The sequence below is a fragment of the Leptonychotes weddellii genome, chromosome 10, assembly GCF_054177405.1.
Source record: "Leptonychotes weddellii isolate Sample4059 chromosome 10, ASM5417740v2, whole genome shotgun sequence".
NCBI lineage: Eukaryota > Metazoa > Chordata > Mammalia > Carnivora > Phocidae > Leptonychotes > Leptonychotes weddellii.
In genome coordinates this window covers 86,396,683-86,412,250 of record NC_138378.1, presented here as the reverse complement: position 1 = coordinate 86,412,250, position 15,568 = coordinate 86,396,683, and the positions used below count along the sequence as shown (strand labels likewise).

Here is a 15,568-nt window from a genome sequence, read left to right as displayed (position 1 = left end):
TCATCTAAAATTAATGATGTAATGTATGGGGATTAACATAAGAATAAAAAAAAAAAGAGGGCATGTTCTGCATGGAGCACTGGGTGTTATGCACAAACAATGAATCATGGAACACTACATCAAAAACTAATGATGTAATGTATGGTGATTAACATAACAATAAAAAATTTTTAAAAAAAGATGCTTTAAAGAAGAAATCAGAAAATATACAACAGCTGTAACTCACATTCTAATGGTAAAGGTGTGAAATCTTTGCTCTTGCATAAATGTTGTTTGATAGCAACTGCTAACCCAGAGATGCAGATTTTATGTTTCCTTACTTGGGTATTTAGAATAAATGTTTATTTATTCTGAATAAAGGCCAAGGGGCCTCTGTGACCTGTACTCTGACGGTGGCCTCAGGGATTGCTCCATTGACCTCTGTTGTGACACAGCCATTTTTATCATATTATTTCATATATAAACCAGTATGCAGTTAAGATTTATTAAATATACAGCTGTCAAAGTTGGACTAAGTTAGTGGGCACTGAGGAACAATAACAGTGTTCTATCGCGCCACACAAAATTTTTCAGATAATGTCTGGTGATTTCGTTTGCAAGTTATTTGTAATGATGAGGTTTTAGAATGGTGGGAAATCCAAACTCTAGAACAATGTCAAGACCCAGGTGAGGCTCTGGAAGGAAGGCTTTCCACCCTGGTCTCCCACGTGCCAAACCCGCCTTAGGGAGAGGGTGGAGTTTTGTGTGGCAATGCTTGGCTATCTGTCATTCTTTTTAGATTTTTTTTTTTTTTATTTGACAGAGAGAGAGACAGCGAGAGAGGGAACACAAGCAGGGGGAGTGGGAGAGGGAGAAGCAGGGCTCCCTCCAAGCAGGGAGCCCGATGCGGGGCTCGATCCCAGGACCCTGGGATCATGACCTGAGCCGAAGGCAGACGCTTAACGACTGAGCCACCCAGGTGCCCCTCTGTCATTCTTTAGTGACCACACCGAGGTAGTGGGCTCTCCAGGTTCACTGGAGGAGGCCCACAACTCTCTCTGTACCTGACTTCTCCTCACCACAGCCTGCTCCATGCTTGCTCCAAGCTGGGCTAGAGGGAAACAAAGCTTTAGAGACCAAAGGGGAGCACTCGGCCTTGGGCATGCCTTCCACTCTCCACCAGCCTGACTCCCAGTGGCTGCTCTGTTGGGTGGCAGTTGGATGCGTGAGCTTCTGGGCCTGCATTCAGGTTACCATATTCCCCAAATCTCTCATCATTATTAGTGAACCCTTTGATGAAGGCTTTAATTTTTAATGAAACTTGAGAAGCCTGGATGCTCTAATTTTTCTTGAAAAAGAGAATAATCATTTACCACGTTAGCCTCAGGCAGTGATGCCTTTTGCTGGCCTGCTCTGTGTATGTCATTTTGTCAGAGTCTGCGTAAGCAGGCAACTCAATGAGACCTCCGATGTCTTGCATTTTATAATAATCTAAGAACAATAGAAGACACAATGTCAAGAATTCTTGGGTAAAAATTCCATTTCTTTCAATATGGATTAAAAGAAGAGTAAAATTCTTTTTTATGGCTGAACAGTATTCCATTGTATATACGCATACTACATCTTCTTTATTAATTTATCTATCGATGGACACTTGGGCTGCTTCCATAATTTGGCTATTGTAAATAATGCTGCTATAAACATAGGGGTGCATGTATCTCTTTGAATTAGTGTTTTCGCATTCTTTGGGTAAATATCCAGTAGTTCAATTACTGGATGATAGGATATTTCTAGTTTTAATTTTTTGAGGTGCCTCCATACTGTTTGTCACAGCGGCTGCACCAGTTTGCATTCCCACCAACAGTGCGCAAGGGTTCCTTTTTCTCCACATCCTTGCCTACACTTGTATCTTGAGTTTTTTATTCTAACCATTCTGGCAGGTATGAGGTAATAATCTCATTGTGGTTTTGATTTGCATTTCCCTGATGATGCTAAGTGAAATAAATCAGAGAAATACAAATATCATTTCACTCACATGTGGAATCTAAGAAACAAAACAAATGAACAAAGGGGGAAAAAGACCAAAAAACATTAACTATAGAAAACAAACAGATGGTTACCAGGAGAGATGAGTGGAGGAATGGGGGAAATAGGTGAAGGGGATTAAGAGTACACTTATCATAATAAGCACTGAGTAATGCATAGAATTGTTGAATCGCTATATTGTACACCTGAAACTAATGTAACACTGTATGTTAACTACATTGGCATTAAAATGGAAAAAAAGGTAAGTAAAATTAAAAACCAACCAAATGTAACCAAGCATTTTGTCAAGCAATTTATCATTAACCAAATGAGATATTTCAAACTCTAGAAAACAGCCCAGTTATCCAAAAGAATTCCACATCAAAGGATTTCAACTCAACAAAAGACTGCAGACAGTTCATTAATATTCCCCTTACTCAGATTTGATCTCTATACCATGCTACCTCTTTCCCAGGAACACCTCTACCCTCCTTTTCCACCTGAATTTTAGTTATTCTTTTACAGTTCTTGTCACCTGGGGCCAACCTGAGATCCACCCAGTTGCTTAATTTTAACAAACCTATTGTCCGTACTGGTAGGTTGGACATACCTTTAAGCAAAGAGGCCCTGATTCCTCTATAAAATGCTTATGAAATAAAGGTTCTGTAACCAGTTTAAAATATTATATATAAGCAGTGGTGATGCAAGGAAGATGCAGTATTTACTGTGTTTTCCCCCCTCTACAATATATACTGAATTTATAACATATCAAGTAGACACTTAGAAAAACTGAAAAAATATTTAAACTTAAGAAAAGTAGGAAAAGAGTTAATTTTTTAGAAAGCCATGACTTCTGATCTATTGAAGTATTTTCCCCTTCATACCCTCAACAGGTTTATGTAGACAGTCATCAGGAATAAATCCTGCGGCACGAAGAGCAATTCGACAAGCCTTCCTGACCACATTTTTTGCCTCATTTCGAAATTCTTCTAGGCGCTCTGTCACCTAGACATTGATGAATATGTATAATTAGTAATAGCAAAGTAGCAACAATGAAAAAAAATCTTGAAACTATAGACAAAATTCCTTACCTCTTCTAACCGTATGACTTGTGCAACTTTAAATTCTTGCAGGGTGTAGGTATGACATTTTTCAATATGACAAAGTCCCATAAAACTCAAGTGATAGCATAGTTCATTTATTTTAAGAAGAGCTGGTCGCAAATACTGCATGAAAATAAAAATCTGTCATTAAAGAAAGCCCTGTCTTTTGAAAGAATAAAAATATTTGGAAAGCAAGAATGGTTATTAAGGAAAATAAATAGCTCTATGTGTTAACTGTAGCTATAACTCCAAAGTGCATACATTAAACAGGAACACATCTGAAACTTTTTCTAAAAGCATTCTTTGTCTTTCTTTTGTTTGTTTTTATTTAAATTCAAGTAGCCAACATACAGTACATCATTAGTTTCAGATGTAGAGTTCAATAATTCCTCACTTGCATACAACACCCAGTGCTCATCACATCATGTGCCCTTTTTAATGCCCATCACCCAGTTACCCCATCCTCCCCTCCCGTTCAGCAACACTTAGTTTGTTTCCTATAGTTAAGAGTCTCTCATGGTTTGTCTCCCTCTCTGATTACTTCCCATTCAGTTTTCCCTCCCTTCCCCTATGATCCTCTGTTTCTTACATTTCACATGAGTGAAACTATATGATAATTGTCTTTCTCTGATGGACTTATTTTGCTCAGCATAATACCCTCCAATTCTATCCATGTTGATGTAAATGGTAAGTATTCATCCTTTCTGATGGCTAAGTAATATTCCATTATGTGTTTGTGTGTGTATATATATATATAAATATATATACTTCTTTATTCATAAAAGTATCTATCTATATATATCTATAGATATAGATCTTCTTTATCCATAAAAGCATTCTTTGAATTATCAGATTTAATTTGTTTGAATTCCTTTCTTTTCATTTTGAGTATGTGTCTTTTAGCTATGAAATTGCAGGCATGTAATGGAGGACTGGGCAATGTCTTAAATTTCACTATGTTTGATGAATGGCTAAGAGACTCATCGTGTTATCTTAAGGACTTTACAATGTCCAGTCACCCTGGTAATGAGGGGCCCATCTACTGACCTAAGAGGCTATGACATAGGACAAAACCACTTTGAATTTAAAAATTTTTAAAGTTAAATTTTTTAACTTTAAATTTTCAGAGGTGACAAGTTGCTGAAAAAGAAAATTCAGTCACCATTAAGAACATATTTATGGGGCACCTGAGTGGCTCAGTTGGTTAAGCACCTGACTCTTGATTTCGGCTCAGGTCATGATCTCAGGGTCCTGGGATTGGGCCCTGAGTTAGACTCTGCACTCATTGGGGTGTCTGCTTGAAATTCTCTCCCTTTGCCCAGCCCCACTCGCTCTCTCTCAAATGAATAAATAAATCTTAAAAAAAAAGAACTTATTTATTTGTGGGCTGGAATAATGAGTGGAAGTGTTTGTAAAATTATGTTACATAATATTAACTTAATCTTTCTCTATGCCACAATCATGGGTCAGAGTTCTAGGCTGTTGGCTTCTAAGACACATGTTCTAACAATGTTCCACTATCATTCACCCTCACTTGTAATCTAATCAAACGAGTAGCAGTCATATTAAAAAAGTTAACGATTTATTTGTATGTGATTCTGATTTATATGTTATATACACCAAGCTATTGGACTCTTTTCTATGTGATTCCAAAACAGGACAGACAACAGTTATTCAGACCAACATGAAACAGTGCTTTATTTATTCGAAGTATAAATAAAGGGAAGTTATAATTAGTAGAGTTCTAAATGAAGGGTTTCGTGAAAAAACATCTAGGAAGTCAGATAGCCCTTAAGGTTTAGCTCATGGAATAATTTGCATGATAAAAGAAGAAGCAAAAGTTTAGAAACTAAGTCTATGAATTGAAATAAGTAAGATACTACATAAATTAACATGAGTATAGGAGTAGAGAGGAGAATGCGATCAAAATGGGACAGGGAAAGCAAGGAAGTCCAGGGTACTCTGGAGAAAGCCCTTGAACCAAAAATATAAGTTCTATTCAGTACAGGGACAAAGTGCAAGGATCAAGGTGGAAAGCAAAACTGATATTGATAGTCTGCCAAAATGTGAGAGGAGTTTGACAGTGGAAATTTTTTGGAAGAAAAAATATGTAATCTAAGAAATTACTTTGGCTTAACTTAAATATCATCTGGCTGTCTGCATACAGGACTGTTGTGAGAGCAGCTATGAGCACAAGAGAGACTGCGGGTGTTTTAGTAAATTTCAGACAGAATCTCGGGTTCATTCTCAGGCTGCTAAATCCATAGTACTTGTTGAAGGTGATAAGGATTACATATTATTTTAAGTTGTTAGCAGGACTGTAACAGGAAGAAGAACTTGTCACTTTGAGGGTGGGTTTCGATATGTAGACTGAGAAGCTATCATTTTTGTCTGCCCTGGACAGACCTACCTCAGACCTACCTCCAATTCTTCTGGGGTTAGAATCCCTCTTTCTTTTGGGAACCCCATTACCATGTAGTTTTGATAAGGCTGACCCCTCCCTTTCCCCATCACAGGAATGAGGAATAGGCACAAACCCAGGCCTGGCTTATCAGAGTACACCTGGCTGTGCAAGGATTGGCTCAGGCCTGAACACGTGACCAAGCTGAGTCGATCAGTGTTCTCTCCAGCATCTCCCGCAAGAGGTGCTCTTCTCACTCCAAGAGCCAGCTGTAACTACGTCGGGCAGGTGGTGCTCATGGAAGAGCCCAAGCGAGAATGAAACAGGGAAATACAGAGCTGGAAGATGAAGAGAAAGAGGAAAAAATAAAGATGATATTATTTGAGCTTCTGAATTCAGCCAGGCATAAAGGTATGTTCATCCCTTGAACTTCCTTATTATATGAGCTTTTGTTTGTTGTTGCTGAAGCTCATCGAAATTGAGTTTCTGCCAGTTGCATTGAAATGAGTGTTAATACTTTCAGAGGTAGAAAATCATTGTTATTAATCTGGGGGTTGGTCACTGGGTCAGAAAGCCCTAGGGAAACTCAGAGACTAGAGCCTTTGGAAGATAAGTGTGGAAGAGCTGTAAGAAAAATCAGGGCCATGCTGAGGCACAGCATCTTTGGTTGGAATGCAGGAATCCTTTGGATTTACTAATCTTGCCTTCACCACACCACCACAACTTTAATTTACCCTAACCCTAGTCAACAGAACATTTGGGTGAGCTGAGCAATTTGACACTTAGAGAGCCCACTGGAGCTATATTGGTCATGCCCCGGCCAGAGGATCTGGGCTCGAGTTCTCATGCACATTTCTGACCCAGAATAGAAAGGGCTACAGTAAAAGGTACATCCCTTCATAAGCAGAGGAATGGTTATATAGATCTATGAAATTAAGAGTAGTTTGCAAAGCAATGGCTCACTAAAAATAAAAAATGGAAAGATTTTAATTACAAAGTAACATTCAAATTAAAATAAATGACAGTGTTTGAGAATGTGAAAACTAAAAAAAAAAAAATTGCCTGAAAGTATCATATGCAACAAAATTACACATTATTAGAAACCAGCAGGTTAAAACCATGTGCAGCACTAAATAATATTGAAAAATTAATATTAAACACACACTTAAGTTTAAAGAAAAGTGAAACTTGGAAATGTAGGAGACTAGAAGACACTTGAATTCTACAAAACAGTAAAGAAAATGGCCCTTCATAAACTCTTTCAGATCTTCATAAACTCCTTCAGAAGACAGAAGGAATATTTTCCAACTCATTCTATAAAACCAAACACATCACAAGAAAAAAAAAACTATAGACCAGTCTTCCTTATGAATATCCATGCAAATATCACTAACAGAATACTAGCAAACCAAATCAAACAATAAAGGGATTTATATACCATGACCAAATATGATTTATCCGAGGGATACAAAGTTGGTTTAATATCGAAAGATCAATTATTATAACAAATCATATTGTTATAATAAAGGGCAAAAACTGCATGATGATCTCAATAGATGCAGGAAAAGCATTTGATAGACTCATCATGGCTTCACGACAGAAACAGTCAACAAACTAGGAACAGGAAGAAACTTCCTTATAGCATCATGCTTAATGGTAAAAGACTGAAAGCTTTCCTTCTAAGATCAGGAACAAGACAAGGATTTCTGCTTTTTGCCACTTCTATTCAGAAGGTTCTAGCCAGGGAACATAGGCAAGAAAATTAAAGTCATCCAGATTGGAAAGGAGTTGTAAAATGATATCTATTTGCAGATGACTTATTCTTGTTCATAGAGTATACAAGAAATACACACACACAAACACACACCATACTAATAGAATCAGTAATAAATTCTGCAAGGTTTCAGAAAACAGGCTCCATATACAAAAATTAATTGTATTACTATATAGAATACACACATATTTATAAATATACTATTTATATATTCTACATACCTATGAGATATATATATATGTATATATATATATAATTTTCTGCTTCTTTGCAGAAAATGACAAGATTATCTTAAAATTCATGTGGAAATTCAAGGGGCCCAGAAGACATACACTCCCAATTTTAAACTTAAAATGCAGATCATCAAAATTAAGAATTTTGTGCTTCAAAGGATACCATCAAGAAAGTGAAAAGACAACCCACCAAATGGGAGAAAATTTTTGTAAATCATATAACTGATAAGGGACTTGTATCCAGAATATATAAATAACTCCTACAATTCAATAGTAAAATGAAAAAACTCAATTAAGAAATGGGTAAAGTATCTGAATATACAGTTCTCCAGATAAGGGAGTATCCAAGAAATACACACACACAGAGTATCCAAGAAATACACACACACACACACACACCCCATACTAATAGAATCAGTAATAAATTCTGCAAGGTTTCAGAAAACAGGCTCCATTTACAAATAGTCAATAGGCACATGAAAAGATGCCCAACATCATTAGCCATTAGGGAAAGATAAATCAAAACCACAATGAGATACCACTTCACAAGCAGTAGGAATGACTATAATGAAAAAGATATAATGGTGAAAACAGAGACAAACCAAAGCCCTCATTTGCTGTTGGTGGGAATTTAAAATTGTGCAGTAGCTTTGGGAAATTGTTTTGCAGGTCCTCAAAGGGTTAAACATAGAGTTACTGGTGACTCAGCAATTCTACTCTTAGGCATATACCCAAGAGAAATGAAAACATACATCCAGACAAAAACTTGTACACAAATGTTCATAGCAGTATTAGCCAAAAAGTGGAAGCAATCCAAATATCCATCAATAATAGATGGGTGGGGGGTGCCTGGGTGGCTCAGTCGTTAAGCGTCTGCCTTCGGCTCAGGTCATGATCCCAGAGTCCTGGGATCGAGTCCCACATCGGGCTCCCTGTTCCGCGGGGGGCCTGCTTCTCCCTCTCCCACTCCCCCTGCTTGTGTTCCCTCTCTCGCTGTGTCTCTCTCTCAAACAAATAAATAAAATCTTTAAAAATAATAATAATAATAATAGATGGGTAGATACATAAAATATGTATATCCATACAATGGCATATTATTTGCCAATAAAAAGAAATGCTATGCTATAACATAGATGAATGTTGAAAACATTATGCTAAGTGAAAAAAGCCAGCCACAAAGAACCACATATTGTACGGTTCCATTTATATGAGATGTACAGAATAGGCTAATAAAGATGAAAAGTAGATTAGTGGTTGCCTAGAGCTGGGGAGGGGATTGGGAGGAGTTGGGGAGAAATGTAGAGTGATCACTAATGGGTAATAGGGTTTCTTTTTGGAGTGATGAAAATGTTCTAAAATTGACTGTGGTGATGGTTAATCAATTCTATGAATATAATAAAACCACTGAATGGTATACTTTTAATGGGTGAATCGTACAGTATATTAATTATATTTCAATAAAGTTGTTGAAAGGAAACGTTGGCACAGGTGCCAATAAGGTTTGTTACTAAAAAAAAAATCATGAAAAGAACTATTTCGAGGATAGCTCCACATTTGTCCCTTCCATCTTGTCTAGGCCAATCAGCCCTCCTAATTAACTAATTGTAAATACAAGAGTAGTGGTAAGTGTGTGGGTAATTATAGCATCAAATAGATATTTAAACCAACACAATGGGCCTGTTATTTAGGTCAATCTAAATTTAAATGGATGAGAACTTTATAGTCTGCTAGGGCTACATTTAAGAGAAGATATTATCAAGGTCAAAGCACTGTTGGTATGAATGGTGGACTGAGAGAAGGACAACCTCAGCACATAAGGATCAATAGAGGTAATCTCAGAGATGAATACAGGAAGAACTATTTAAATAACTAGTAACAAACTTATGACATGTATAGTGCCCAAGACATGGTGAAAGATAAAAGGTAGTAAAAAGGTAGTAAAATAGGTTCAAATGATTGATGGATCCTTAAAGAAATTAGAGGTTTAGAAGTTGAGTTTGATACCAAGGACTAGAATGTTTTCTACAACGCAGAAGGCTTGATGAGATGGATGACCTGAGATAGTACCTCTCATACATTTGTTTTTGCACTAATATCTATGTTAGCCCTATTCCTTTAATGTTCCTTTATTGTGTGACTGACATCTTGATAATCATCTTTCAGATTAACATATGAAAGTGGAACAAATGAGCAGTAAAAAGCAAACTTGAGGCTTCTGATTTGAGAGGGTGGTGACTCCGTGTCAGAAATAGACAGCTAAGGATCATGACAGTAATGGTGATTCCAGTTCATTCCCAGGGGCCAGGTAGAAAACTTGTAATGCAAGTTGAAATTCAGTGAGTGGGTAAAGGTTTAAAATATAGCCACACACCGTTTAACAGATCTTTTTCCATGATTACCCCATCCTGCAAAGTAAATATTAAAATTTTCCTTTCTGTCTGAATCCATGGTAGAGGGAAGCATACGCTACATTGGGAGGTACTGGCCCATGAAAACAAGCCCCCAGGTTATTTTGGACCATAGAGTCCAGAGTCACTCAAAGATGAGAGGAGGTAATAGGGTTGCCAGCCCACTCTGCTCAAGAGGATATACCATTTTCCTAATCTACAACAAAGGGGGCCATGAATCCAAACCTCTGAGGCTGCTTCTAACTGAAGGGGACCTGTGCAACTCTCTTCTACTTTTGCATTCTGCAACCCTAGTTAAAATGTGAAAACAGTGCTCAACTGCCATGACAAGACAGAATGACAAGACAGAAAGAAAATTGTGAATTCTCTTAAAAAGATGAAATATTCTATTTCAAGGACAGTCTATACCAATACCTGTAACAGATTCACATTTTGTTTTTCTGTAATTCTTTTAAAGTATGATTAATAGGGGCACGTGGGTGCCTCAGTCAGTTAAGCGGCTGCCTTCAGCTCAGGTCATGATCCCAGGGTCCTGGGGTCGAGCCCCGCATCAGGCTCCCTGCTCTGTGGGAAGCCTGCTTCTCCCTCTCCCACTCCGCCTGCTTGTGTTCCCTCTCTCACTGTCTCTCTCTGTCAAATAAATAAATAAAATCTTAAAAAAGAAATATGATTAATAAATACGTACATTATTAACAATGAACAGATTTTTTTGTAGAGATTTTCGACATCCACTGATTTTCTTGGAACGGACATTCTTCTTCCACACGTTAAAAGCCTTCCATTTCCGGAAAAGTGCAAATATGGGAATCTTAGTGAGTTCTCTGTGATATAGATATTCCTGTTCCCATCGATCAATTTCGATATATTCAATGTCCTCATTATAAATGTGCGTTACTGCTTTTTTGCTAATAGTATAGTAGTCATTTTTATTGATGTTTTCATAACTTACAACTCTATGAACAAATACAAATTGAGTCAAGTGAATAAAAGTATTCAATACAAAATTAAGCAATTGCATTACTTTTGTGTTCTAAAGAGATAAGCATTTCTGAAAAAACAAATATTTAAAATTTTTAAAAAATTCTAACAAATTATTTTTAGATTGAATACTCAGCAATGAAGGGAGAAGATGCTTTTTAAAAAAATTGGACTTGTTTTAGGTCTTAAAGATTTCACAACCTTGGCAATATGCTTGACAATTTCCGTTACATAGTTTTTACAGAAACAAGTCAATCACAGATTTTTAAAACCTAATAGCCCTATATGAAAGCTACCTGAAAATAAGTTTTTATTATTAGCTCTCTAGAAACTATTCAATAATAATAGTGTAAAAGAGTTTTACACTACCCAGTATTGAGAGAATTATGAGAAAGAACAAAGCAAGAAAAGATGAGTTAGGTAAGAATCGAATCAAGACCCAGATTAGGTGGGGGGGAAAATGCCCAATTTATCACAAAACAAAATAATTATTGTTGAGACATTGTTTATTTCAAGATATTCATCTTTCAACTGTCATCAAGGGCATTCCTCAACCTTCTGTATAACAGAAACAGATCAAATAAGGAAGAAAGCAAGAGAGATAAAGACAGGAGTAAAGATAGGAGAAGGAAACGAAGTAATGAGAATAGAAAGGGCTGATTCTCTACAATTTCTTAAAACAAGAACTTGCCTACAGGCACAAAGATATTTTTTTTCGTAATTTTAGCTATAACATTAAAATACTGGATGCAACTTAAATATTCAATAATACAACTCTGAAACATATTGTGATACAGCAAGTTACTAAAATATATTTTAAAATTTAGGAAAATAAAATTTATAAAGATTCTCTGGTACTTTAGAATAATAAGATAATGGTTAACTGCAAAAACAAAACCCCAAATTGTTTTTATGTTAAAACTATGCGAAAATTATATGTACTAACAAAGATTAGACAGGAACACTCCAGTGAAAATCAACTGTTTCCCTTGTCTATGTTCTCTCCTGATCCTTAGCTCTGCATTTTGAACCTAGAGTTCATGGCCCTTTAATATAGCCTTCAGGTCACCTGTGAAATCCCTGAAATTGTTGTATATATACAAATTTATGTACATATGTAAAAAGGTAACTTTTTAAGGAATTGGAACAAGATTCTTATATGTTCCAGGTCTGTTAATCAAAAAACTAAAAACCACTGGAATAAATCACTTTTAGTTTTTAATTTCTATTTTTGTTTAATAAAACTGAGTAAGAAAAGTATTTTTATAATTAGGGCATACAGGACCAGAATGAAAAAAAGCAAAAACCAAAACCCCAAGCCAAGACCTGTTCACATGAACACAGAAGGACGCCCTGGGGTGCTGATGGTGTGTTGGAGAGGAAGAGTCTGGAAGGTTGCTCTGAAGTGCTGTTACAGAAAAACATCAACTTGCTCAGCTTTTACCTAATTCCATTGACTCTTTGTTTGTGTTCTAATTAACATTTCACATCAGAACTGTCTGGGAAAATGCCAGGTATTACATGTTGCAGGTGAGGTAAATGGAAAACATTTTTTTCCTTTTTTCTTTGCCTATAGCTGAAGATATAATTAGGACATTCTTGGGAATCACCCAAGAATCATTAATATCAGTTATCAAACCAACCTAAAGACAAATCAAGCAGCTCACCATGGCCTTGATGCATGTCTAGAAAACTTGCTCTGCATTGGTCTATCTGCTACTAAAGACCCTTCTAGAAGGTGGCAGATGTGGTCCATGATGTTGAATTCTAACTTATCAGTACTCAGTGCCACTTAGAAATCTTTTTTATTTACAGTTTACTATCTAAGATCCTCATTCTCGAGCCCCTAAACCTTTTCCTCCACTACACATTTCTACTCTGCATAGAACAAAAGAACACACGCTAGTCTTTTTCAAATACTGGATTGCCAGCATCAAAATCATCTGGGGTGCTTATTAAGAATCTAGATTTCTGGGGCACCTGGGTGGCTCAGTCGTTAAGCGTCTGCCTTCGGCTCAGGTCATGATCCCGGGGTCCTGGGATGGAGCCCCACATCGGGCTTCCTGCTCAGCGGGAAGCCTGCTTCTCCCTCTCCCTAACTTGTGTTCCCTCTCTCGCTGTGTCTCTCTCTGTCAATTAAATAAATAAAATCTTAAAAAAAAATCTAGATTTCTGGGTCCAACACAGAATTAGAACCTTTATGTATGAGACTCAAGATTCTAGTTCAACAAGCTCCCTGGATGATTCTGATACACAGTCATGTTTGTGAACCATTGAACTTTATTCAAAAACAAGGTGGTCACAAGGTGAGCTCTCTCTTCACTTGAAAATCATCACGTTTGTGTGCTCCCACCTCAGCCCCCGAGTGTATCTCATGGTTTCCTCCAGAGAAAGAGAGAGGTTTCACCCCATATTTTTCTAACCCTACTGGCTTTGGGCTACTTTTTCTCTGCATCTAAAAATGTGCAGAACTTTTCTTTAACTTGTAGAAAGCTTCCATTTTATAGAATGCTTTTTCTTGACCCTGCAGCCCATTTAACTTAAAATCCCAAGTATTCTTCTTCCTCTTAAACTTCCTATACAATGGTGTGTATTGGTAAGCCATATCCCTCCCATCCATTCCTTCCTAAAGTTTCCAAAAACCGATCTTGTTTCTCATAACTCTAACAAAATTATCCTCTCACAGATGGGCAGGGACTTCCTTCAAGCCCAATTCTGTTGGTAGATATAAGGGGCAGCAGGGTCGGGAAAAGCTTTGCAGAAATTAAGAGGGCCTATGCACAGTTCTCTGTAATCCTATCCTTAGACTTTCCAGTTCATTACTGAGAGGGTTACTCCTCAAATACACTCCGTGGGCCTCTGTGCTTCACTCCACACACTCTGCCTCCGACCACGCATCCATTTCAGGAGGTGATCCACCACACCTCACCTATGCTGAGAACTTCCTAGTCAGCACTGCTTGGCATCCAGGATTCAGCCTTAAACTTCGGCTGCTTCTTGGATAGTTGCTTTGGATTTTTCTCTCATCAAGCCTTTCTTTGAGGAAATAATACAAAAATTTACTTTGAGACTTAAAAAGAGAACTTCATTTGTTCAAGTGCTATACTATAAAATTCCTACTTTGCTGATAAACTAGATGGTTTTATGATCTAATCAACTAAACAGATCTTTAGTTAACTAATCAGGATGAGATGAACATCTTGAATAAGATTACATTTTACTATGTTTTACTGGAAAAAAAATACCTGGAGTGTATTCTTGCTCTTCAATGTAGAACCAGGTCAACTTATTTTACTGTAGAACCTATATCTGTCCATCTAAAATGAAACTGGGACTCCAAGGCTTCTACTAACTTCAAAAGCATGTATGTCTTATTTGAGAGAATCATATGGAATAAGGGAATTACACAGCTCTGTGGTAGGTCATAAATTGTCCTGTTATTGTTTGTTTCAGTTATAACTCAAACTGTACCTACAAGGGTTCTAAAAAATGTTAATTTCTTCTCCTAGAATTCCTTGATTTTCCAAAACAATAACATCTCGATGTGAGTTGTTATTTAAAACAGGAGCTCTATCTGTTGTTACACCTTACAGTGACTGAAAATGCTGTTCATCTTTAAACCAGTCTACCAAGACTAATAGTGCAGAAACGTGGTTTGTCTCCTAATCAAGAACTTTAAATAGCCTCCTACTGCTTATATCATCAAATCCAAATTATTCTGCCAGGTGTTTTGGCACGCTCCTCTTGTTTTATATTAGTTCCTTCTTTGTCTCACAAATTGCCCTTTTTCATCAGGCTGATTTATCATATCCACCTTAGGCCATGTTTGAATGCATACATGTCTTTGTTCACCCTGTTCTCTCTTCCTATCTCTTTCAAGTTTCTGATTTCTATAAGCAAAAAAGTAGTTACCTGCTTTATGGTAGTGAGATGTATTAGTAAGTTCATATGGCCCTATGCAAATCTAAGTTCTCTTATTATTTTCATAATTACAGAGTTTTAATTGTTATGATTTGAGCATATTTATTGGGTGAAGGTAAGCAAGCAACTGCCTGGAAAGAAATTAGCCATTTCCTATGTTCTGCATTATAAACCTCAATTTATTTGATGGTCAATATCATGAATCAGTAGGGGTTTATATCTAACCTAAATGAGAGAAGAGAAATGGTTTACTTGGCTTCTGATTAGATTAACCAGAAATGATAAAATATCTGATAAGGAACTCCTTTTTACCTAGAAAATTAAACAAAAGTATAACTAAGAAGAAACTTCCAAATTTCTGTAATAAGAGAGTGTTCTAGGGTCAATGGTTCTCAGTGTTATGGTCCCTGGAACAACAGAATCAGTATCACGTGGGAATTGCAATTTCCCAGGCTATCTTCCCCACCTATTGAATCAGAAACTCCAGAGGTTTAATACTCTGTTTTAACAAGTCCTGTAGGGCTTGTTTGAGAACCTCAAGTCCATGGTGTGCAATACTGAGCTGAATACTGGAATCATCTGCTGAGTTTTAAAGAAATACTGTTGCTCAAGCTCCACCACAAATCAATTAAATAATGTCCTGGAGTAGGGCCTGGATGATTCTCATTAGTAGCCAAGGCTGAGAACCACTCTTCTAGGTTCTTCAAATTTTTGTATGAAATGAAATTATTACCCATTAAATTGTC

The 15,568-nt window shown here is 36.9% G+C and overlaps 1 protein-coding gene across 1 annotated transcript in view; it reads right to left on the bottom strand.

Moving 5' to 3' along the window:
- The window catches only part of DNAH6 (dynein axonemal heavy chain 6), a 173,458-nt gene that overhangs the window by 132,347 nt on the left and 25,543 nt on the right, over positions 1-15,568 (bottom strand). Inside the window, exons 5-8 of the mRNA XM_081797290.1 lie at positions 10,609-10,876; positions 3,096-3,230; positions 2,889-3,009; positions 1,353-1,470 (exon numbers count right to left, since the gene is read on the bottom strand). Coding sequence (XP_081653416.1) covers positions 1,353-1,470; positions 2,889-3,009; positions 3,096-3,230; positions 10,609-10,876 — 642 coding nt within the window. The remainder of the gene's footprint in view (positions 1-1,352; positions 1,471-2,888; positions 3,010-3,095; positions 3,231-10,608; positions 10,877-15,568) is intronic.